The sequence below is a fragment of the Eutrema salsugineum genome, unplaced genomic scaffold, assembly GCF_000478725.1.
Source record: "Eutrema salsugineum unplaced genomic scaffold, Eutsalg1_0 scaffold_13, whole genome shotgun sequence".
Taxonomy (NCBI): Eukaryota; Viridiplantae; Streptophyta; class Magnoliopsida; order Brassicales; family Brassicaceae; genus Eutrema; species Eutrema salsugineum.
Window position 1 is genome coordinate 9233599 of NW_006256885.1, and position 23456 is coordinate 9257054.

Consider the following 23456-nt stretch of genomic DNA (forward strand, 5'->3'; position numbering starts at 1 on the left):
GGGCAGTATTCTAAAAATATTGCGAACGACAAAAAACAACAGGATTGCGAACGAGTAATCGAACAAATGCTATACATCATGTATACCATGCATTTATTTATATTACATATTATTAATGTTTAATTATAGCTTTACAGACTTAATTACAGTGACTGCTCACAACCAACAATACCCAAAAAAAAAAAGTAATTTAAAAGTGTATTAACAATGATCTAATTAAGATGGAAAACGGAGATAGAGAGGGATAGGATTTTCGGCAACGGGTGGCGAATCCCATACTGAAAAAGCACTTTCAGAATTCATCCAAGAATCGGTCATTTCAGGATAATGGCGATCAAAAACATCCTTGAGATTCTCTGTAGTATTCACCCATTCAAGACCTTTTTTCGTATATGTCATTTCGTTGAAATCGCTCGTGAAAAATCGATCCGCTTCTAATCTCCTGAAAATATTTAAATTTGCTCATAATTTATTAGTATAAATCTGATCGTCTCAACGGAAATTCTTGAATTTCAAAGTCAACTATGCAATTTTAACACCGACAAGTGAAAATCTATAGTAGGTTTATATTATAAAAACAAAAAAACAAAAGAGAAAATAAATGCTAAAATACCTTGTGGCCATGAGAAGGAAAATGTTAAATGCGGTCTCGCTAATAGCGAACCCTTTGATTTTCTTCTCTGCCATGAGTCCCACCAGAAGATCAAGCTCGTCCACATCACCACCGTAGACGTCATCTAGCAATTCAATTGCTTCCTTATCGTCCGTTAGATCTTCCCAAGTCTTTATCGGAATCATAAACATAGCTCTCCTAAAATCGTTGTACCGTGCAACATTCCTCTCCCTGTCCCTATAGACTATTAAATGAATTCATGTTAGCTATTAAATGAATTCATGTTAGCTAGTGTGTATGTGTATAAATCGGAATCATGAACCCCCAATACAGATGCTCTTAGCACTCATCCAATCAATATAAACAAAAGAATGAACGGGTGAGATGGGATTGGCTTACTCTCTAAAGCAGCTAAGTCGATGTGGTCGGGACGATCGTGGCCGTTGGGGTCTTGGGGGACAAGATCCCTAAACCACGCTGGATAATTCATTAGTTCAAGGGCCCCACATGCTTGGTGACCCATTGACACCATTAGCTTAGTGAATCCAATCTGAGACATGGTTTCTTCTCCCTCACGACCAATCAATTTTTCCATAGAAACCCTAATTAATTCCAAAATATATAAGTGAAAAGAGAGAACATCTTAGTATTCGAGATCTTTGAATTGGAAAATTTTTGAAAGAGTGAAATTAAATTAGAGAGCGCTATATAAAGTAAGAAAGTTATATAATGTAGTACTCTTGAGTCAAGGGAAGTGATTTATTAGGTCCTGGTGTAACATCAATGTCACGCATGTGGAGTTGATCGGGTAAGAGAGAGTGCATTCGATAGACGCTAGTGAATTCTTCGGTTAGAGAATATGGGACTCCATGGTTTTGCGGTTTTTTCATACCCACGACACCTCCAAAGATGGAACTGCCTACATGTCCGAAAGTATCTTTAAATTTCTTTCCTAATAATCCGTACCTATTTAAAAAAGAACACAATATATATATACTAAAAGTGTTAGATGGAAAATGTGTGACGTGATGATTATAATTTATAGATATAACCAAGTCATGTAGAATATAATTATTCACCAGTTGGCTCGCATCCCAGCAAGTAAAGTGTCGGTTTTGAGAAGCTCAACGGTCCAATCTATAGTGTGAATCTTGGCAATCACTGCTGACGTCACTAGTCTAGCATGACGGTACAAATCTTCGTCTTCCAAATCTTCATACTCCTTCTATTATACAGTATACAATTTTATACTTGCAATATTAACTTAACTATAATTGTTTTTTAAGAAAAAAAAAAAAAAAAAGGAAAAAGAAAAGAGAAACAGATATTTAACCTTGAGGAGGTCGCATACTGCGTTGTGCTCTTTGATGAAGAGAGCTTGCAAAGCGGAGACGCCGACCCAACTGTTACGTATGTCGCCGGAAATTGCTAAACCGTCGTCGTCGTGGAGGAGGAGACCTGTCTCCTCCGATATCTTTAGCTTCCCATCTTTGTAAGTTCTCACCCTCTCCAATGTTTTCGAGTTGCTTCCGTATATCACGCTCGAATCCCTGATTACATTCTCACTCGTATGTTATTTCGTTCTCAATTATTTATTTACTGACTGCAGTATATATACTATATAGGTCAAACCAAAACTCTCTATAAGTAAAAAAAATAAAAATCGATTAAGATTTCAAAAACTGAATATACGGTTTAAACCAGCCCGAAAAATAATTATTGTACGGTCATACGCGAAACAATCTAGGTATAGGTTACAAACTTAGAATTAAAAAAATTACTTACCACCAAGGTGTACGAGTATTTAGCGAACCGGTCTTGATCTCGAAGAAACCGGTAGGGACTTCCTTTGTCTTGAAGAACCTAAAGGAGCTTAAGGGACACCCTTTCGCTGCTTCTTTTGGAGCCGAGAGCTCGATCTAATAAATAAACGGAATTAACCATATGAACTAAATTATTTGCTTCCTTTTCTTTATTTTTTTTTTGTTAATCAAGAAGGTCATGGGCTTTAAGGCGGCCATAATCTTTTGGAAAAGAAGTTTGAACAATGTTGAAAACTAGTCAATTCTCACTCACTGGTATATATATAATGGTTTGGTTATTCAACATGTTAAAGCTGTAAACGTAAGTACAATATCGAAACTTGACTTAACGAACCTGATCAGTGTCTTCAAGATGGTCAACCCAATCATGGATCATGAATTGAATCCAAGAAGCTGCAATCATATTGAATTGCTTCCCTGTGTCGATCATCTTTCTTCTTGTTAATAGTTTTGTCGCCACCACCATCGGGTCTGGCTTCAATAACTTCAAAAAAAAAAAAAAAAAAAAAAATCGCACACAAGAAAAACTTTATTTCTTCTCTTCTGAAAAATATTTAACAACCTGCTAAATGGAAAACGCGCGTGCCTCTCAATATAGAAATTTCAAGAAAATGCCCCTTTTCTATTACTATTCCAACCAATAGCATATACGTCAAATCTTTGGAAAAAAAAAATCAAACTATTTTCATTCTCCAAATTTAAAACCGTACTGACACTTTTATACACAGATGGCATATATAGTTAGATTTACCTTTATTTTCTGATCGACGGGAGGACAATTTCTTCCGATGAAGCTATTTTGGCTGCCGACGCCTTCGTTAAACGGATCAGTGAATTTCCCGTCAGCAGTCCGGTACGGATAATCAATAGGATTAAACCGGGTCCCAACCGGAGTTTTACCGACATTAATGAGATTGTATTCTTGGTGCAAATGTCTTCGTAGTCCAAGGTAGGCCAGACCCAAGAAAACCGGCAGCTTATGCCATGGAACCATCTTATCCACTGCATGCACAATCTACCACATAAAAACATCGGATCATAACTATTTTCCGAATATATGTAGAATAGTACACTATGGCCATCCAAACTCCATGCACTATATATTGTTACTTTACCGATAACACGAAATTGAGAAAATATGTTACGTATAATTAAATCAAAATTGAAAGGAATATATTTCTTTGGATCGAATTGGATTAGAGTTTTTTTATTGATATGTTACTACGAACGTCCATCCATATATATAGATAGATATTAAAATTTAATTACTTACAAGAAGTAGAAAACGATCGAACAAGGACATCCTTGAGTAAATCTCATGGAAGTCTCTGTGGATGAATTTAATCAAAAGAGAGGAGATTAGAGAACTAACTACTTTCATCCTCTTAGAACACTTATGGAGTTTTAATAAGAGGAAATAGTGTTACTATTGATAATAGATATTATTATGTAAAACGTAACAAGAGAACTGTTTGAATATAATTGTAAGGGTTTGTGAGAAAACTCTGCGTGTCCTTTTGTCTATTTATAAGCAAAAACCTTGAGAAAAGATAAGACTATTTCAAATACATATACTAACCATTATCAAATTGAGTCTTTTTTTTTAAAAAAAAAAAAGTCTTTGGTGTTATCATTATTTTGTTCTTAATTATAGTTGTCATTTTGGAATTTTTACTTATTATCATTATGGTTGACTGATACATGTCATTGCGTCTGTTAAACTATATTTTTCCTTATAGTTCATTTATATTTTCTATACCTATTAATTAAAAAATAAAAATATGCGATGACACAATTGGTTTTTATCCCACCATATTTGGTTTTAAGTGTATCGACAAAGATTCTTGGGTCGAAAGATATAATAATACCATTTCCGTTAATACCCGTGTTTGTTACTCAAAAAATGTATAAATTCAGTTCACATGCTGAAGAAAATGATATTTCAATAGCTTTCACTTTTTCCTCCAAAGTTAAGAATTCTGAATTTCGAACTTAGTTTGTGGTCTTCTGGAATACTACATCTAAACAAAACAATTCAAATTGACACGACGAGTCTTTTTTTTGTTGTTGTTCAAACACGAAGAGTTTTAAACCAAACAAAAATCGCATGAAAGGGTAATTAAGTTAATTAAACCAAATCCATCCATAACTTAATTAAAAGACATTTTAAATTAATTTCGCATAAAGATTCACTGATGCCAGAACTAGATGTTGAATTTAAAATGTGGCACATGCATTATAAATTTAAGGGTAGCGAATGAGATCTGCTTGCAGAAGCTTGAATATGTTCTCACACAGCTTGATGATCTGAAACAAACCGCTGACCGGTTCTGGTTGATACTATTGATATTATAAAAAGGCTTACTTGAGAGGAATCAACTAAAACCTCTACACAACATGAAAGGGTAGATAGATCACACACCATTATAAATTTAGCAAGTGGCACATTCAGCCTCCCCCAACCAACTTACATCCGCCCATGTCTTTGATCTTTTTTTGACGAGGATAATAAAAATCGACACGTGAGAAATATATATATATATATAGACTATTACAAATGGTGAATAGATTGAATCAAAATATTATTTGAACAAATATACATTTTTTTCGTTTTCGTGTACGCAACTGTGTAATAATGGTCTATGTTATATATATATAAATAGATCACACACCATTATAGATTTAGCAAGTGGCACATTCAGCCACCCCCAACCAACTTACATCCGCCCATGAGTTTGATCTTTTTTTGACGAGGATAATAAAAATCGACACGTGAGAAATTTATATATATATAGACTATTACAAATGGTGAAAAGATTGAATCAATATAATTTGAACAAATATACATTTTTTTCCGTTCTCGTGTACGCAACTGTGTAATAATGGTCTATGTTACTAAATGGCAGACATTTATTTATTGAGTATACTCTTCGTGGAACGTTTTTTTCGTTTTTAGGTAGCGAACCCAAAACTATCTAGTTTCGTAAACAATCAACCAAAAGTCTAAAAAGAAAATCAGCTCCTTAATCCTGTGGAACTTCCCCCAATCTTTCTTTATCTTTGTAAACAAGGAATATATATGCACTTTAGCTAGGCTTCAAAATTTTTTGACTCTTTTTGAAAATAAGGAACTTGTTCGTCATCCTTAAGCAAGATGGGCCACTGATTGCCCTTCTTTGTGTGTTCAATTTGAAAGGGGTCTGTATACATTTTGATATTTTCAATATTATATGTAAAAAATCCTTATTATTTTGTTTATAATCATTTAAACAAAAATAAATGTTTATTTATTTAATAAAAAATTATTTGTTTATCTTTTATATTTTTCTGCATGAGTTAGATGGCAATTATTCACGAGAAAACAGGTTGTTTTTAATTAAATTGGCACATGAGCAAAAAAGAATGACAGAAAATTAATATTTTATGGGAAAAAAACAAACAAAAATGTGCCTGACTTTCAAAGAACAATAAGTCTTTTTTTTTTTTTGTCAACAAAAAAAACAATAACTCTGAGTTTGGTCATGCCCTCTCACGTGTCTAGACTGCTTGCCCTCTCAGTTTGGTCATGCTCTGACGAGAGCCAGCAGACGCAGCGTCGACGAAAAGAACCGACCTTTTATATATTAGTCACATATGAAGCGGCGGCGCGTCTCTGTCGCTATCGAAATCGATGGAGCATTTAGTTGAGACAGGCAAGGAAGGTGCAGCGAACCTCATCGAATAATCTCTGTATGGAAACTCGTCGTCAAAATGTCCGGTTTGCTTTCCGTCGTCGAAATTCAACGAGTAGCTCAACGGATCGTACCGGAATTTACGGTGGTCTGATCGGTTAGGGATTGCACCGCAGCCACCGCCGCTGTTTCCAGCCCTTCCTCCGCCGCAGCAGTGGTTGCGTCCGACTCGGCGGATAAAAGTCTTCCATCTAGGGCCGGCGACGAGCTCCGACCACTCCCTCATCTTCCGCCACCCGCAAATCCACCACCGTTCGTCAGGCTCGCGTTTATCGGCGGTGCTGATCCGTTGCCACCACACAGATCCGCCGCGAGAGGACGGCTGAGATGAGGCGAGGCAGGGCATGAGGAAACAACACCCTCGCTTCGCCAACAACGCCTCGTGCATATCGTCGTTGTCGTCCATTTCAGAGATCGGCGACGATTGGTGGTGCCTCATCGATTTCCGAAACCAAAGGATCTATTTGCCCTCTGATTCCTTAGATTTTCGTTCCTCTTCTCATCTCCAACTCTAAACCCTAAATTTCTCCCTCTACCAAAACAAGAGATTTCGTTCTTGTCTCTCTGCAATCAAAACGCGTCTCTTGAGCTGGAATTAAAAACAGTGCAGCAAAACGGCGTAACCGCCAACCTCGGATCTGAATCTGATAAACCCTTTTTTAACCGCTTTTGGTTTTATCATTTAACCAGGAATTTGAAACAAATTACGCTATTCGGTTTGAAGCACCCCATACCGGATACTAATTGCGGGAAGTTATTCTCGTTCGGATCACTTAATAACGCCACACCAGTAAGTCCATTTCAGAGACCAATCATTAAACGAATTTAAAGACCAATGTTCATTATGTGATTAAACACTTAAGCGTCAATATGCAATCAGATAAACAGGCAATTAGGACTCATCAGTTGGTGATAACCCGTGGCTTAATGCCTGAATCGATGATGGACCGGTTCATCCGGTTTGTCTATGGGTTCGATTAGTTGACTGTTTGTTAAACTTGAACTAGAAATGGTTATATTCATATACCTACAGGAAGTTGGAACAATTTCATTGCAGGTGAATGTTCAAACCAAATTCGCCTAAACTTTTTAGCAAAATGAGTGTAGTAAGCAGAAAGCGAATCAACACAAAAAATTACTTGACCTCTATTATTATTCTAAAAAGTATATCACAATGGTTTTACCTGATTCCTCTCAAGTAAAGCCTTTTTAAAAAATATCAATAGTATCAACTGGAAGAAGGATACCGGTCAGCGGTTTGTTTAAGATCATCAAGCTGTGTGAGAACATATTCAAGCTTCTGCAAGCAGATCTCGTTCGCTATTCTTGCGTTGTAATCGCATTTCTCAAAGGGACGGTACTCGCACGCGCTTTTGATCTCTTCCCTGAGCGTCACTTGAATATCCTACAAGTTTCACAAGAACTTCATGTTTTCGTATGGATTAGAAATAACTTGGTAACATATCTTTTCACAGTCCAAGATGAGCAATTTCATGAATTAGACAACTCAATGCAGCTGAAAATCTTGACACTCTATGACTAACTAGACCAAACCCCCCAAACAAAGCCTTTTTTACTTGTTCACGACATGTAATGATCCCTAATCTAGACTAGTGTCAACTGTTCAAATTCATAAACACTTGAAATTCAGATGAAATCAGAAAATATCAGCATCCATGACTCATAAACCTTGAGCCCAAGGCTGAAGGATAAATGTCAAATCATTAAGAAACAGAAAAGGAAGACAACTGTAGAGATTGTAAGATATGAACCCAAATCTTCCCAGTCAGAGATGAAACCAGGAATCAAAACTCTAAACAAAGCCCTTTACTTTAAATCAGGAAATGCAGTGAACCCTAAAATAGGGTTGGATCAAATAAGCCCAACTGTTCAACATTTAAAACAAACAAACAATGCCAAATCCCCAGAAAAGGAAGACAAATGTAGTGAAAGAGAGATCGAGTCAGCAAGAACACTAGTCTAGACGTGTCAAATGAGGCCAATTGCTCTTTGCTCATCTAAATTATTAGAATCCAGAATATATCAGAAATCCCAAATGTAGTAAGGAAGAAGAGATCGAGTAAGCAACCTTCATCGATTGCATGAACTCTCGGCAATGACTGTTGACGAACTCTTTCTTAGGCCCAGAAGGGCTCGCCAGCTCGTCCATCACTCCTCCCGCTATATCCAAAACCCTAACAACTCTCTGCGCGAAAAGAAGAAGAAGAAAAAACGGATACAGATTTACACCCCAATAGCTTAAATAATCGGAGATTTAATTGATAGGATTGATTCTTCCTAAAATATCACCCTCTCGACATTCTGGAGTCGCTGCAACGAAGTGTTCTGCGTCTGTGGATCCATCTCGATTTCCTTAAGAAACGACGAGCAGGAAGGATATGATAGTGGAATATATTGAACCGAATTAGACGGCGGGAGAAAGACCAAGCGACGGAGAAGACGATGGAGAAGACGACGGAGAAGACTCGGCACCACAAATCGGTGAAAGATGGAGGAAGAAAGAAGAGCAGATAATTCTAGCACGTAAAACGGCACGAAGTCTACTTCATAGATCCTAGAACGGCATGTACTTAAAACGTTCAATTACGGGAACACCCCTTCGTTCAGATAAAATCTTTGTGATAGCCGCTCTCTTTTATTAACGGATAAAAACCGAAAACAACTCCAAGAACAGAAGAAGCTCTCTCCTCTGTAACTACAATGGCTCACTTCATAGACCTAAACAGTCTCACCAACATTTTACCGTCGATACCGAGACTACCTCAGAGTCGGAAAACCGGAAAATCCAGCGGGTTTGTTTGCAGGAAAACCGGAGAATTTCAAGAACCGGATTCGGTACAGCTCACAAGACGGATGACATTGGGATTTGCTGTCTCTATAGGACTAACTGGAACTTTCGGCATAAATAATACTTCTTTGGCACAAGACAATGGGTTTTGGATCGATGGTCCTCTTCCAATTCCTCCTATCTACAACAGTAAGCAACATTCTATATCAAACTCTTGATTCCTTAACTGCAGAGAAATGCTATACGTTTGTGTGGGTTCGTGATTGGTTTTTAATTAGTCTGCAAGTAGTTTCCAAAAGTTAGGAATCGAGATGAGAATTCGGTTTGGTAGAGTACAATACCGGAAACTACTCATTCAGTTTCCTGCTCCGTTTGGGTGTACAGATATAACAAACGAGCAGACGGGGACGAGGTCGTTCTTGAAGAAAGGAGTGTATGTAGCAGATATCGGGACAAAAGGAAGAATGTATAGAGTTAAAAAGAATGCTTTTGATCTGTTAGCAATGGAGGATTTGATCGAACCAGATACTTTAAACTACGTTAAGAAGTACTTGAGGCTTAAATCCACCTTTTTGTTCTACGATTTCGACAACCTCATCTCTGTTGCTGCCTCTGAAGACAAGCAACCTCTCACTGATTTAGCCAACAGGTTGTTCGATAACTTTGAAAAGGTAACACTTTGTTTCGTTTTTCACCCGTATTCAAACGGAACAGAGTATTATCTCTTGTTTGAACATACCCTTTAATCCTTTTTTTTTTTGTGTGTGTGTTTGATACAGCTTGAAGATGCAGCTAAGACAAAGAACTTAGCTGAGACAGAATCGTGTTATAAAGATACCAAGTTTCTTCTTCAAGAGGTTATGACCAGAATGGCGTGAACCCGCTTTGGTTTTTATTGGAGATCATATCATGGTTGTCAGCTCTATTGTCATTAAATGTATGTAATATTGTATAAGCCAACAAAACAAATACAGATCTAGTAAAAAAGACATTGTAATATAGACCTAATTATGATTCAAGTTTAAAACGAAGAATTGGATTTTGATGTAAAAATCAACTAAACCGACTAATTTTTTGCATAAATCTAACGGCTCAGATTATCTCACCATCTCGACATATACACACGCACAAAAGAAAGACAGAAAGAAACCCATAGAGCGTCGAAAATCTTTTTGACTGGCTACTTGCGTCATGATCCCGTAACAGGACCTTCTCGAGCAGCACTAGCAACATTGGTGACACGGAGCACGGCCTGTGCACTAAGAGGTGAGAGATTCGACTGGCAGAAATTTTCCCAAGTGGCTGCCTCTGGATGCTCCTCCTCGGATTCGACTGGTTCAGATTTTGTGTAGACTGACTGAAGTTCCAGTAAGACGGTCCGTGCAGCCTCTCGGGACTCTGGGAGTTGGTCACTAAGCTGAGATGCGGCTGCTTGGACCAGTTTCTCAATTCCGTATTCTCTAATGCCTTCAATGCCCTGATGATAATATATAGCCAAAGAAGGGCGATGTTGATGACAGAGAATGGATTCAAATGATTTATCATATACAGAAGAAGAAAATGGGTTAAGTGAATTGTTTATTACCAGCCGGGGAACACTTCGGGAGAAGCACATGGATGCTTTTGCACGGATCCTGGGATTCCTATTCTTCAGACAAGGTTGAAGCTTTGGCAACAGCAAGGTAGGAGAAACATGTGTGGTCATCGCCACCAATGCTTTTTCGGCTGCCTCACAAACAAACCGCTTGTCTTGGGAAGATTTAAGGAGGAGTTGAGTAAGCTGGAAAAAAAAACGGAATTTGAAAATTGCTATTACTATAAGAAACACGCAGGTAATAGAATGGATTCAAGAGAGGATTACCAGGGGATCCAATTGATCGATTATCTGGTCATTATATGAGCTGAAGATGTCTGCGGATGTCATACATGCGGTTTTACTTACAGCACTTCTTGGGTTCTTCAATGACTTCACGACGAGCGGGATCACTTTCTCCCTGTGAAAACTGACTTCGTGAGACTAGAAAATTCATTCTGTCCAAAAGTGTAAGCCAATCTACTAGGAGTGATAATAACATCTCAGAGTAACAGAGAAAAGGACTTACACCATGTGTAGCGTTTCTTCCTTGTGGAATATTGAAAGACGACGAACACTATTAAGAGCATCACAGACCGAAACCCAATCCTTAGAGTCTAGCCCAGTCAGAAGTGACTAAAAAATATTAAAACAAGGTTAATCGTCATGAAAACAAGTTAATTTCCAGAGTAGTTCCAAAACTCCAAACAGAAGAATAAAATTGCATCGCAGAATTGCAAATGAGAATTTACAGTAAAGGCATAGTTTAACACCTTGAGAACTGCGTCAACATCGGTTACATGGTTCAAGTCTTGGGATTCGATATACTCAATTTCTATGATAACTCCTCTCTCTGCCTCGGGTTTCTCCATGTCATCAGCGCCGTTTGGATGGTTTTGATCCAAGGAGAGAGGGTTTTGTGGTGGCCTATCTTCGGCAATTCCATTCATCTTGGACAGAAAAGGCTTTGTTAAGCCTGGTTTACAGTCAATTTTCCTCTCAGATACTGGAAGATTCTTCAAACCTTGTAAAGCCTTAGCGGCCATACGATAGAGTTATCTGCCTGAGAAGCAAATAGAGAATTCACCATTAGAAGCAAGAACAGCACTTGTGCTATATCAGTTACAGGTGTAACTATAAAGAAACGCATAATCTGATAAGAACAGATGAGGGATGAATTTTCGAGCTCCTACTCCTGCTCTCAGATATTCCTCTGCAGTAGCCAAACCTCACCACAATTACAGTGGATCAATAATGCTATCACTTCACGAAATACCAACAAATAGAAAAACATTTTCCATATTTAAATTGGTTTAAATTTTTTACTTCTAAAATAAACATCATAATACTATGCCAAATTCAACAGCAAGAACATACAAGAGCAGAGATCTACAATTCAAAATCAAATTTCAAGCAATTACGAATTCAATTTTTTTTCTTTAAAAAAAAAAAAAAAAAAAAAGATACGAAAACCTCGATCTCACTCAATAACTCACTCTAGAAAGCATTCCATAATCCCCCAAACAAATAGTCATTGCAATTCCAAATCCAACACCGGTGAATCAGTCGCCGTTAAATTCTGATCGAAATCCCGAAAGAAGAAAAACGAAAAGCTGGAGATAGAAATAGTACCGGCGAATCAAGCGGTGTTGGTGAGTAAATGACCAGAAGATTAAGAGTGAAGATTAGTTGACTCGCCTATCCTACCTTAGAGCACACTCTCTCTACATAATTCCACTATATGCGCCACACAGAGAATAACCGGACAACCGTTCGCAAGTCGTACTCGTATTAGAGGTTTAAGCACGACGTCGTTTTACGGCTCGGACGGCATTATATTTCTTTTTGGCGTTTCTCTGATACACACTAGTGTTGGTTCATGTAATTACTCAAAATATGGAATTTTCAAATTTTCTCATTTCTCTAATCATTTTATTTTTTCGACGGCCTTTTATTTAGCATTTGTATATCGGTGAACAAATAGATTTACTCATTTCTAAAAATAATGGATGCCTGTATAAAGTTTTTTTGGTTAGTCACAAAACGAAAGGGGAAACAAATCGCACATATCAAGTATCAACCCTCTTCTTATACAAACTTTTGCCCACAAAAAAAAACCCTCTTATACAAACATGCACATGATGAGGGAAAAAATGGAAATAATAAGATAAGGAAATGTTACAAGCTGTCAGCTACGATTTCCAGTTATGTACTATTTTTTTTATTGATCAACAACAAATTGGAAAAGAATAACAAGGTACAGTAATGGCTTCATCAAAAATAATAAAATCACAATATTATAGTGTTCTCGCCGAATACTGTAGTTTCTATGCATGTACATTGATATATAGTTTCTTTCTGTTGTTGTTACTAAACATACATTATTGTTGTTATAGTTTACAAGAAAATAACATTGATAAGCGAACCCACGTTCCCAGGTTGACTTGTGTTTAATTTGGACCGGTAGATGTAGTTGACCGTCTTTCATTTCCTGCTTTGATTTTGTGTGCGATTTAACTTCTATCACAATCGAATCGGTTAATTAGGCTGATTAGTCAATTTCTAGTTACTCATCAACATCAAACCGACACAATCTTGATTATGTTTTACATTTAGTCATTTAAGTGCTTAGCTCATGTAAATATCCGTTGTATATAATTTCTTTAACGATGAAGAATAATATGAACTTCAAGACTGCGTTAAGTTTGTAGAAAAGAGTAATAGAAGAAGAAGAAGACTGCTTTAGTATGAAAACTAAAACAAAAATAAAGACTAATTAGTAATCAATTAACGTGTTGATTAGACCTTCCTCGAGTTACTTTCCTCGTGATGCCAATGGTTTTACTTTATTACCTTTCTTCTGACACAGTAACATACATTCATACAATATGTATAGTTCTCCTCATGTGATATATATTCCCAACAATAGCAACAATGTAAAGTAATAAATCACTTTCAGTAATGACTATTCATGCTTTGCTTTCATGTAATGACGTAATTAGACTAGAATAACAAAAAATTTGCTTCACATCATTTGATATTTTTTACCATATGTTTTTTTCTCATTTTGTGCTTAAAAGTTTAGGTTACAATCACCGAACTATACAATATTTGAGTAGCATCTTCAAGAAAAGAATTGGTAATAAGAAAACAAAAAGAATTTTAAAAACGCACACAAAATAAAAAGCGAGGATAATTCACGTTTTTTTTTTCTTTCTCTCTCCAAACAGAACTTCGGGAAAAGTGGAGAGAAAATTAATAAGAAAACCTCTTCTCACTTTCTCGCTATATTTTTCTTCTTCTTCTTCTTCGTCTTCAATGTAAGCAATGCTCGATTCCAATAACCTAATCGAATAATGGAACTCACTGATTCTACGAACGAGCAACTCGGAGAGACAAGGAGCGTCGGTCTCAAGGAAGATAATCGCTCCTTTCTCGGCATCGATCTCAACGAAATCCCTACCGGCGCTACTCTCGGCGGTGGTTGCACTGGTGCTCAGGATGACGACGGAGAGTATGAACCTGTTGAAGTAGTTAGGTCAATTCACGATAATCCGGACCCAGCGCCTGGAGCGCCTGCGGAGGTTCCTGGGCCGGATCGGGATGCCGCGTGCGGCGCGTGTGGAAGGCCAGAGTCGATTGAACTCGTAGTAGTCTGCGACGCTTGTGAGCGAGGGTTTCATCTATGCTGTGTTAACGACGGAGTGGAGCCGGCTCCTTCCGCCGATTGGATGTGCAGCGACTGTGCTACCGGTGGGGAGAGGAGCAAACTGTGGCCGTTGGGGGTTAAGTCTAAGCTCATCCTGGATATGAACGCCTCGCCGCCGAGTGATGTGGAGGGATACGGAGGCGAGGAGACGTCAGATTCGAGGTACGTACCCGTGGTTCTGTTTCGACGATGCGTTAGGGTTTATAGGATATTGAATTTTGGTTGAGTTCGAGAAGCAAGACTTGGGTAAGCTTTCTTTATGGAAAGCCAGACGGATTATGGGTATACTAGCTTTCGTTCATGAGAGTTCTTTAAGTAGACTTTGATTTTGACTATTACGAGAATTATCTATGCATGACGAGGCTTTCTATGCATATGATATCTTTTGATAAATTTTAAGACTCTACCTTGTGGGAGCATTCGTTTTTTGTTTTCCCCTTTCATTTAGTTGTTTAGACTTCGTTTGATAGGACTTTGCCTGGCTTTCTATATTCTTGAGAATGGTTATGTCGTAGAAAATACATAGCAGAATTTTTAAGCACTGATGGGTCATGTGCTTCCTTGTTTCTTCTTCTCCAGAAAGCATATGCTGGCCAGCAGTTCTTGCATGGGAAACTCTTTTGACTATGCAATGACGCATTCAAGCTTTTTGAATCCTGGTAGAGGACATGCTAGTCCCGAAGCGTCAGGGATAATGGCTCGTAATACTAAAATGAGTGTGGATGGATTGGATTCACATACCCTAGGTTTTGGCTTCCCGTTCAGCCTGAGCAACAGTAATTCGCCCGTTAGATTTCCATCCTTAGATCCAAGTGAGCTGTTGCTGCAAAATCTCAGGCATTTCATATCGGAAAGGCATGGAGTATTAGAAGATGGTTGGCGAGTCGAATTTAAACAACCTTTGAATGGCTATCATCTATGTGCTGTGTATTGTGCTCCGAATGGAAAGACATTTAGTTCCATACAAGATGTTGCTTGTTATCTGGGCTTGGCAATGAATGGTAAGTACAACTGTATGGATGCTGAAATCAGGAATGAGAGTTCTCTTCTTCAAGAAAGATTGCAGCATATGCCCAAGAGAAGAAAGACATCAAGATGGCCAAACAATGGTTTCACTGAGCAAAAGGGTAGTTCAGTGAGTGCTCAGCTCAGGGGTTTTCCATTCAATGGTCCGATGATGTCCCCTTTTGCCATCAAATCTGATACTCTTTTTCAGGCTGGTGAATCCCTTAGCTCTGGAAAAAATGAATGCGGTTGTGAGGAAGCTAATGTGAGTGTAATCTTTAAATCTCTCCTGGTTAATTTTTTTAAAAAAACTTTTTATTCCTCATTTTGTGTATTTTATTTTCAGAACGGACTTCCAATGCAGTTTGAAGATTTCTTTGTTCTGTCCTTTGGACGAATTGACATAAGACAGTGTTACCACAATGTCAACATGATATATCCAATAGGTTATAAGTCCTGCTGGCATGATAAGATCACGGGGTCGCTATTTACGTGTGAAGTATTGGATGGCAGTTCTGGGCCTGTTTTCAAGGTTACAAGGTCACCATGCTCGAAATCATTTATTCCAATTGGATCAACTGTCTTCTCCTGCCCAAAAATCGATGAAATGGTGGAACAGAACCTTGACAAACGAGGTGATCGTAGAGACAGTACTCTAGAGAATGATGATGACACTGTTGAGATTCTTCTTTCAGATCCCTCCCCACCTCTTGGAGATGATATATTGTCTTGTTTACGAGAGAAAAATATCTCCAATACACTCAATTGTCTGCGCTCTGAAGTTGGTTCTTCTCAAGTAGACTTTGATAATACTTTATCCTATAATCAGAAGCATGGGGTTGAAGTTGGCGATATTGTTGTGGAAGAAGAGTCATTGTCTGTTGCATGGAAAAAGGTGTCTCAAAAGCTTGTTGATGGATGTTCCAATGTCCTGAAGCAGAAGGGCTCCATGATCTTACTTTGCAAGCATGTTGACAGAGAAACAAGGGAAATTAACCGGGATATGATAAATGAGGAAGACAATGTAATTTTATCTTTGTCAAGATTTTGCTGTTCTTTGGCTCCTCACATTGCTACATGTGGTGAAAAAGATAAAAGCAAGATTGAACCTCTAGTTGATGCTTTGTCAAGGTGGCTGGATCAAAGCAGATTTGGACTAGATGTAGATTTTGTACAGGAAATTATTGAACGTATGCCTGGTGCCGAATCATGTTCCAATTATAGACCTCTGAAGATTAGAAGTTCTTCTTCTGTAACTGTAGCAGAAGGAGCGCTAGTTGTCAAACCAAAAGGTGGGGAAAATGTCAAGGAAGAAGTATTCGGTGAGATTTCTCGGAAAGCCAAGAGGCATAAACTAATTGGTGGTCATGGTGTCAGCAATCCACACCCTCCTCCCGGGAGGCCTATGTGTTTGAGGCTTCCTCCTGGGCTTGTTGGTGACTTCCTTCAGGTACGGACTTGTGTTTTCCTTATATGGTAATCTACAACGTATCCCTCTATTCAATAAGTCCTACTACACATGTGATAGTCATTTTTTTTTGCGTGCCTAATTAGATATCTGAAGTGTTCTGGCGTTTCCGTGAAATATTGGGTTTGGAAGAGGCTTTCTCACCTGAGAAGCTTGAACAGGAGCTTATCAATCCAGTGTTCGATGTTTGGTTTCTTGATAAATCTGGGAAAGAAGTTAACAGAAGTGAGATGAACATTAGCGATAAGGATTGTACAACTACTAAAAAATTTTCTTTGTTCGATGAACCTCGCCAACCTTTTTCTTCGGAAAATACCTCTGCTTCTGTACTAAAAGGGACAAAATCAGGGGAGTCTACTGAGCTTAACAACTCATATTCCTCTCGTGGGCCGTGCTTGGGTGCACTTTTAACAACGACTCACATTTCGCTTCTGCAAGTGCTAATATGTGAGCTGCAATCCAAGGTAGCTGCATTTGTTGATCCAAACTTTGATTCTGGAGAATCGAGATCCAGACGAGGACGGAAAAAGGATGACAGTACACTTTCTGCTAAAAGAAATAAGCTGCATATGCTTCCTGTTAACGAGTTCACTTGGCCTGAATTGGCCCGTAGGTACATCTTGTCTCTTTTATCAATGGATGGGAACCTTGAATCAACAGAGATTGCTGCCCGTGAAAGTGGTAAGGTATTTCGTTGTTTACAAGGTGATGGTGGTTTGCTTTGCGGTTCACTTACAGGTGTGGCTGGGATGGAAGCCGATTCAATGGTATGTTTTTGTTATTTTTCTTCTTTTTTGTTTTGGGTTCCATATCTTTCTTGTCTTACTAGATGATGGGTCACAAGTTTAGTTTCACTTTTGGAAGCGTTACTTATGTGCTGTCTTTCTTGTCCTTCCAATTTTCTATCATTTTCCTTCCACCAAATTAATCAGGTTGATATTTCTCATTTTGAAGCTATGTTCCGTTCGTAGGTCACTCTAGAGATGTCGAGCTTCTCTATTCTTCTACATTTACATTTATATTTTGTTACTCTTAAATATTTACTCTTTTACTATACAGTGGAAAAATCGATTTACTTTGTTTCTCAAATGAGTGATATCTTTGGGGCAAGAAATCTTTGATTTGTATAGATTAAAGTGTTACTATACTTAAGTTCCTAAACCACTCTCACAGAAAGAGAATGGTTGTTGGATTCACGTGTAAATATTAACTCTTTATCTTCAGTTACTTGCAGAGGCTACTAAAAAAATATTTGGGTCTTTGACCAGAGAAAATGGTGTTCTTTCTGTGGAAGATGATGATTCCGATGGCCTTGATGCCACTGAGATAAACACTTGCAATGGTGATATTCCGGAGTGGACACAGGTTCTGGAACCTGTGAGAAAGCTTCCAACAAATGTTGGAACTAGAATCAGAAAGTGTGTCTATGATGCTTTAGAGAGAAATCCACCAGAGTGGGCAAAGAAGATATTGGAGCATTCCATCAGTAAAGAAGTATATAAAGGCAATGCTTCAGGACCGACAAAGGTTCAATCTTTCATACCAATTCTCTTCCCTCCTGAAGTACTTGCAATACTGAATTGCATAAACTAAGTATTTCTTGTTTTCTCAAATTCACTTCAGTTTTTCTGGCTCTTGTTCTTGCGGTGATGATGTATTCTCAGTCTGATACTGCATGCTATTATTTTAGGCTCATCTTTATCCTAAGACAAGTTTTTTTGCTCTTACTAAATACAGAAAGCTGTCCTCTCATTGCTAGCGGATGTTCGAGGTGGAGATTTGGTGCAGAGGTCTGTTAAAGGAACCAAAAAGAAGACGTCTATTGGTGTATCTGATGTCATTATGAAGAAATGTCGTGCTGTGTTGCGTGATGTTGCAGCTGCAGATGAGGATAAAGTATTTTGCACTTTGCTGGGCCGAAAGTTGCTGAACTCCAGTGACAATGATGATGACGGACTCCTGGGATCACCTGCAATGGTTTCGCGTCCCTTAGACTTCAGAACGATTGATTTGAGGTTGGCTGCTGGTGCGTATGATGGATCAACTGAAGCTTTTCTTGAGGATGTTCTTGAGGTGGGATTCTCCCTCTTATAACTGATTTTTCTGTACCATGGATGCCTTAATGCTTATTGTACGATATGAATATTAGTTTCTAAGTGCTTATAGTAAAAGTGCTATAGTTTCACACTAATCGTTTCGATGAATGAATGTAAAACTATTGCAATTGCCAGGTTTAGATTTGCAATGTTTTTGCCTTCTCTTTATATCTCAGCAAAATCTGGTTCGAATTTCAGAATTTTAGCTGCCTCAGTTGTTGGATAACGTTTTAGCTATGATTAGAAGTCGAAGCAATTGAGCCTGACAGTGTATGCTTGACTTATTTTTAAAATTTCATTGTGATGGTATACTCCTGGACTGTTTTTGATGAATGCAACTTGATATTTTTTCACGGATGACGCGCTAATTTTAACTTTCTAATTTGCAGCTGTGGAGTTGTATACGTGCTATGTATGCTGATCAGCCCGATTGTGTAGAACTGCTCGGAACATTGTCTGAAAAATTTAAGTCATTATACGAAGCTGAGGTTTGTCGTTTCTTCTCCTTTGGTTTTTTCTGCTATGCTCTGCACAACAAGATATGTTCATTACTTTAGTAGCATCTTGATGTCAAATGGTCGAGACACTTTTTTAAATTTTGGCATTTCTGTCAAATATCAAATAAATTTGTTAACACTTATTTTATGTGAAGCCTTTGAGATCATTAGATGCTTTAGAAGGGTTTTTCCTTTTGTGTGCATGTATAATTGTAGTTTTGTTTGCCTTTCAGTATTCAGAAGTTTTATGTATGTTCTCCTTTTTACTATGAAAGTAGTTGGAGTATTGGGTGAAATTATTTTCTCAAGTTTCAATCGTTTATTTGTTTGCTGGTTTAGGTTCTACCACTTGTTCAGAAACTTATGGACTACAGAAAATTGGAATGCCTAAGTACAGAGGTGAAGAAGGAAATTAAGGACATAGTAGTTTCAATAAATAAGCTTCCTAAGGCTCCGTGGGATGAGGGGGTATGTAAAGTATGTGGCGTTGACAAAGATGATGACAGTGTTCTCTTGTGTGATACATGCGATGCTGAGTATCACACATACTGTTTGAATCCACCTCTTATTAGAATACCTGATGGAAATTGGTATTGTCCATCATGTGTCATTGCCAAGCGCATAGCTCAAGACGCTTTGGAATCTTACAAACTAGTCAGACGGCGGAAAGGTAGAAAGTATCAGGGGGAACTTACCCGAGCTTCTATGGAAACGACTGCACACCTGGCAGATGTGATGGAAGAAAAAGACTACTGGGAGTTCAGTACTGAGGAGGTCAGTCTTGAACCTTTTCTCCGAATTTTTTCTCATTCATTCGAAATGTACCAACTTTTCAATCCTATTTTGTAGATGACGACCACGATTATATTTTCGTGTTGTGATCTTTAGTTTGTGTTGCGACCATGATTATATTTGACGCATGCTGTGGATTGACTTAGGTACCTTTCCGAAGGAAGAAGTCGTTAGATATATATTTTTCCATACTATAGAATTCCGGTTAAATTGAGTCAAATGAATAATGAGTAATGCGAAAAAAACTATTTTTGTAGCCAAAATTTGGAATCGTGACAAATGCCACAGCTCTCTGTCTTAAAATTAAAATAAGCATACGGTGCTGCTGCTGTTGGTAATATGGTTACGTTTTTTATGTTCTGATGCAGAGAATCCTGCTGCTTAAGCTTCTATGCGATGAACTGCTTAGCTCATCCCTTGTTCATCAACACCTCGAGCAGTGTGCCGAAGCAATAATTGAAATGCAGCAGAAGTTGCGCTCACTTTCCTCAGAATGGAAAAACACGAAAATGCGGCAAGAATTTCTGACGGCTAAACTCGCAAAGGTTGAACCTAGTATTCTGAAGGAACTGGGCGAACCACAAAATTCAAGTAGCTTTGCAGAGCAAATTAGATGTAATCAACAACAACAGGAGGGTGTTGGAGACAGGGTTACTCATGATGATGACACTTCCTCTGCTGCATTTCTTAACAAGAATCAGAGGACAACTCCGCTTATGACTGATGCTCAAACCGAAGAGTTACATGTCATTTCCGGTGAGAGAAAGATTTCCACCCCAGAAAATGTTACATCCCCTGGGAGGCCCGAGTTGCCAATAGCAGATGCTTCTCCTCATGGAACGGATAATTTGTCTTGTGAAAAAGATAGCTCGGACACGTTGCACAAATCAGTTGGAGGGAACCATGAAATACACACTCTAAAATCCAATGCAGTGGAATCGCAGACAGCTCATGATGCATCTTCTATGGCTTCCCAAGAATTGCAGGCTAGTCAACAAGAGTTGAATGCCACTAGTAATGAAATACAGAATCTGCAGCAATCAATCAGAAGCATAGAATCACAGCTTCTAAGGCAATCTATACGAAGAGACTTTCTGGGAAGTGATGCTAGTGGTCGTTTATATTGGGGTTGCTGCTTCCCAGAAGAACATCCTCGTATATTGGTTGATGGGAGCATATCTTTGCAGAAATCTGTACAAGTTAATTTGACAGGTTCAAAAGTCCTCTCCCCATTTCTTCATGCCGTTGACCATGGAAGACTATTGGTTTCACCCTGGACGTATTATGAAACTGAAGCGGAAATCAGCGAGCTTGTCCAATGGCTTCATGATGATGACCCGAAAGAAAGAGAGCTGAGAGAGTCTATTTTGTGCTGGAAAAGGTTACGATTTGGGGATCTTCAAAGGGGAATGAAACAAGCTCAGAATTCCTCCTGCCCAATATCTGCTGGGAGTCTTGTGACCAAGGCTGCCATGTCAATGGAGAAGAGATATGGGCCATGCATCAAACTAGAGACCGAAACCTTAAAAAAACGGGGAAAGAAGACAAAGGTTGCAGAGCGAGAGAAACTGTGTAGATGCGAATGCTTGGAACCCATTTTGCCATCTATGATTCACTGCCTCATTTGCCACAAAACATTTGCAAGTGATGATGAATTTGAGGAGCACACCGAGAGTAAGTGTATTCCTTATTCATTAGCAAGTGAAGAAGGCAAGGAAATCTCTGATTCTTCTAAAGCAAAAGATGGTCTGAAATCTGATTATCTTAATGTATATAACGCCGGGAAAGATGTAGCTGAGATGTCCAATGTGTCTGAACTTGATTCTGGGTTGATAAGATATCAGGAAGAAGAATCTATTTCCCCATACCATTTCGAGGAGATCTGTTCCAAGTTTGTGACAAGGGATTCTAACAGAGATTTGGTTAAAGAAATCGGTCTGATCGGTTCAAATGGAACTCCAACATTTCTTCCGTCGTCAACATTTCTTAACGACTCAATGCTCATATCTGCCACTTGCAATAAGCTAGATGGTGGTGATTCAGTGGATCAGGTGATTTTTACTGGTTCTGAAGCCAATGATGAAGGCTTAAATTCTGAATCTAATATGTCATTCAATAGAATTGTCACAAATGATCTTGGCGGCCCACTGAATAAACCGAGCGGACTGAGTTTTGGTTTATCAGATCAAAAGAATAAGAAATCTTCAGGTCGTGGTTTAGAAGGCTGCTGTGTAGTTCCACAGTCTTCGTTGAAACGTATTACCGGCAAAGCGTTGTCGGTTTTCAGGTTCCTTAAAACCAATATGCTTGATATGGATGTGGCACTACCTGAAGAAGCTTTGAGACCATCGAAATCACATCCAGACCGTAGGCGAGCTTGGCGTGCATTTGTTAAATCAGCACAAAGCATTTTCGAGGTACAATTATTCTTTTCTCCTTTCTATCTGATGAAGCATAAGCTCGAATTTCTAATGTCTGTGCCTTCGATATTTATCCCAGTTGGTTCAGGCAGCAATTGTGGTGGAAGACATGATAAAGACAGAGTACTTGAAAAACGAATGGTGGTACTGGTCTTCTCTTTCAGCGGCTGCTAAAATCTCGACTCTCTCTGCGTTATCGGTCCGTCTCTTCTCCCTCGATGCAGCTATTTTGTACGAAAAACCCATAAATCAATCAGATCCTAAGGATGAAACAAAGACGATCAGCTTACCAGACCAGAGGTCACAACCTGTTTCAGATCCACAAGAAAGAAGCAGCAGATCAAACAGAAGATCTGGTAAGAAGAGGAAAGAACCTGAGGGATCATAAAAATTCACTTGAACCACCGGGAAAAGAACAAAAAAAAGAGCTCAGCAACCCAGCCCGGGAAAACATGAACCGGAAATGGTGGATTTTTAAAATCAAAGTGGAGCCAATGTATGTGTATGTGTAGATATAAGCAATGTTTCAATCTGGGACCAGGTCCCGGATGTTGAGATCTGGTTTGGTGGGTTCATCATGACAAGTCCGATTTACATCTTTCTTGGAATGGAACGGCGGTTGACGGCGTTTTAACAGGTGGATGAGCCGCCGAGAGAGTATGTGTACACATAAATATATGTAGAAGACTAACTAATGTGGAATTAATTAGTATTAAAGTCGCTTCTTAGACATTAACTGATTTTAGAACCAAAACTTCGATTCTTTATAAAGCTTTCTCTCTCTCTCTCTTCTTTATATAAATGGATAATTATGAGGGGCTTCAATCTTTCTTCTTCTTCGTATATTATCATTTCGAATATACTATTTTTATCCGCTAACAATTTATTGATCACTTCTAACATAATATTTGTATTCGCTA

At 38.5% G+C, this 23456-nt stretch overlaps 6 protein-coding genes across 7 annotated transcripts; 2 read left to right on the plus strand and 4 right to left on the minus strand.

Annotated features, from left to right (window-relative positions):
• Positions 1-55: 55 nt before the first annotated feature.
• LOC18024313 (alpha-dioxygenase 1) lies at positions 56-3932 on the minus strand. Its single transcript, XM_006408438.2, has 10 exons — positions 3710-3932; positions 3188-3451; positions 2771-2920; positions 2399-2532; positions 1947-2163; positions 1693-1838; positions 1352-1579; positions 1013-1215; positions 614-857; positions 56-442 (listed from the first exon to the last, which is right to left on the minus strand). The coding sequence occupies exons 1-10, from the start codon at positions 3815-3817 to the stop codon at positions 217-219; spliced, it is 1920 nt and encodes a 639-aa protein (XP_006408501.1). The 5' UTR covers positions 3818-3932; the 3' UTR covers positions 56-216.
• A 1935-nt stretch (positions 3933-5867) lies between these two features.
• On the minus strand, positions 5868-7142 carry LOC18024314. The gene has a single exon (XM_006408439.2). It carries the CDS (start codon positions 6604-6606, stop codon positions 6064-6066), a length of 543 nt encoding a protein of 180 aa, XP_006408502.1. The 5' UTR covers positions 6607-7142; the 3' UTR covers positions 5868-6063.
• A 56-nt stretch (positions 7143-7198) lies between these two features.
• Positions 7199-8700, minus strand: LOC18024315 (mediator of RNA polymerase II transcription subunit 11). Its single transcript, XM_006408440.2, has 3 exons — positions 8478-8700; positions 8257-8373; positions 7199-7572 (listed from the first exon to the last, which is right to left on the minus strand). The coding sequence occupies exons 1-3, from the start codon at positions 8529-8531 to the stop codon at positions 7396-7398; spliced, it is 348 nt and encodes a 115-aa protein (XP_006408503.2). The 5' UTR covers positions 8532-8700; the 3' UTR covers positions 7199-7395.
• Positions 8701-8834: 134 nt separating this feature from the next.
• Positions 8835-10039, plus strand: LOC18024316 (photosynthetic NDH subunit of lumenal location 3, chloroplastic). The gene is made up of 3 exons (XM_006408441.2): positions 8835-9165; positions 9361-9647; positions 9756-10039. The coding sequence occupies exons 1-3, from the start codon at positions 8889-8891 to the stop codon at positions 9852-9854; spliced, it is 663 nt and encodes a 220-aa protein (XP_006408504.1). The 5' UTR covers positions 8835-8888; the 3' UTR covers positions 9855-10039.
• LOC18024317 lies at positions 9888-12333 on the minus strand. 2 transcript variants are annotated; one of them, XM_006408443.2, is made up of 7 exons: positions 12182-12333; positions 11743-11762; positions 11323-11612; positions 11079-11185; positions 10838-10970; positions 10562-10756; positions 9888-10453 (listed from the first exon to the last, which is right to left on the minus strand). In XM_006408443.2, exons 3-7 carry the CDS (start codon positions 11593-11595, stop codon positions 10166-10168), a joined length of 996 nt encoding a protein of 331 aa, XP_006408506.1. In that variant the 5' UTR covers positions 11596-11612; positions 11743-11762; positions 12182-12333; the 3' UTR covers positions 9888-10165. The 2 variants fall into 2 exon arrangements, with proteins under 2 accessions (XP_006408506.1, XP_006408505.1); XM_006408442.2 differs by lacking the exon at positions 11743-11762 and having other exon boundaries at positions 12182-12331.
• A 1572-nt stretch (positions 12334-13905) lies between these two features.
• Positions 13906-23361, plus strand: LOC18024318 (methyl-CpG-binding domain-containing protein 9). The gene is made up of 10 exons (XM_006408444.2): positions 13906-14420; positions 14838-15528; positions 15610-16713; positions 16818-17498; positions 17956-18258; positions 18469-18804; positions 19217-19315; positions 19664-20098; positions 20485-22533; positions 22616-23361. The coding sequence occupies exons 1-10, from the start codon at positions 13906-13908 to the stop codon at positions 22922-22924; spliced, it is 6522 nt and encodes a 2173-aa protein (XP_006408507.1). The 3' UTR covers positions 22925-23361.
• Positions 23362-23456: the final 95 nt, after the last annotated feature.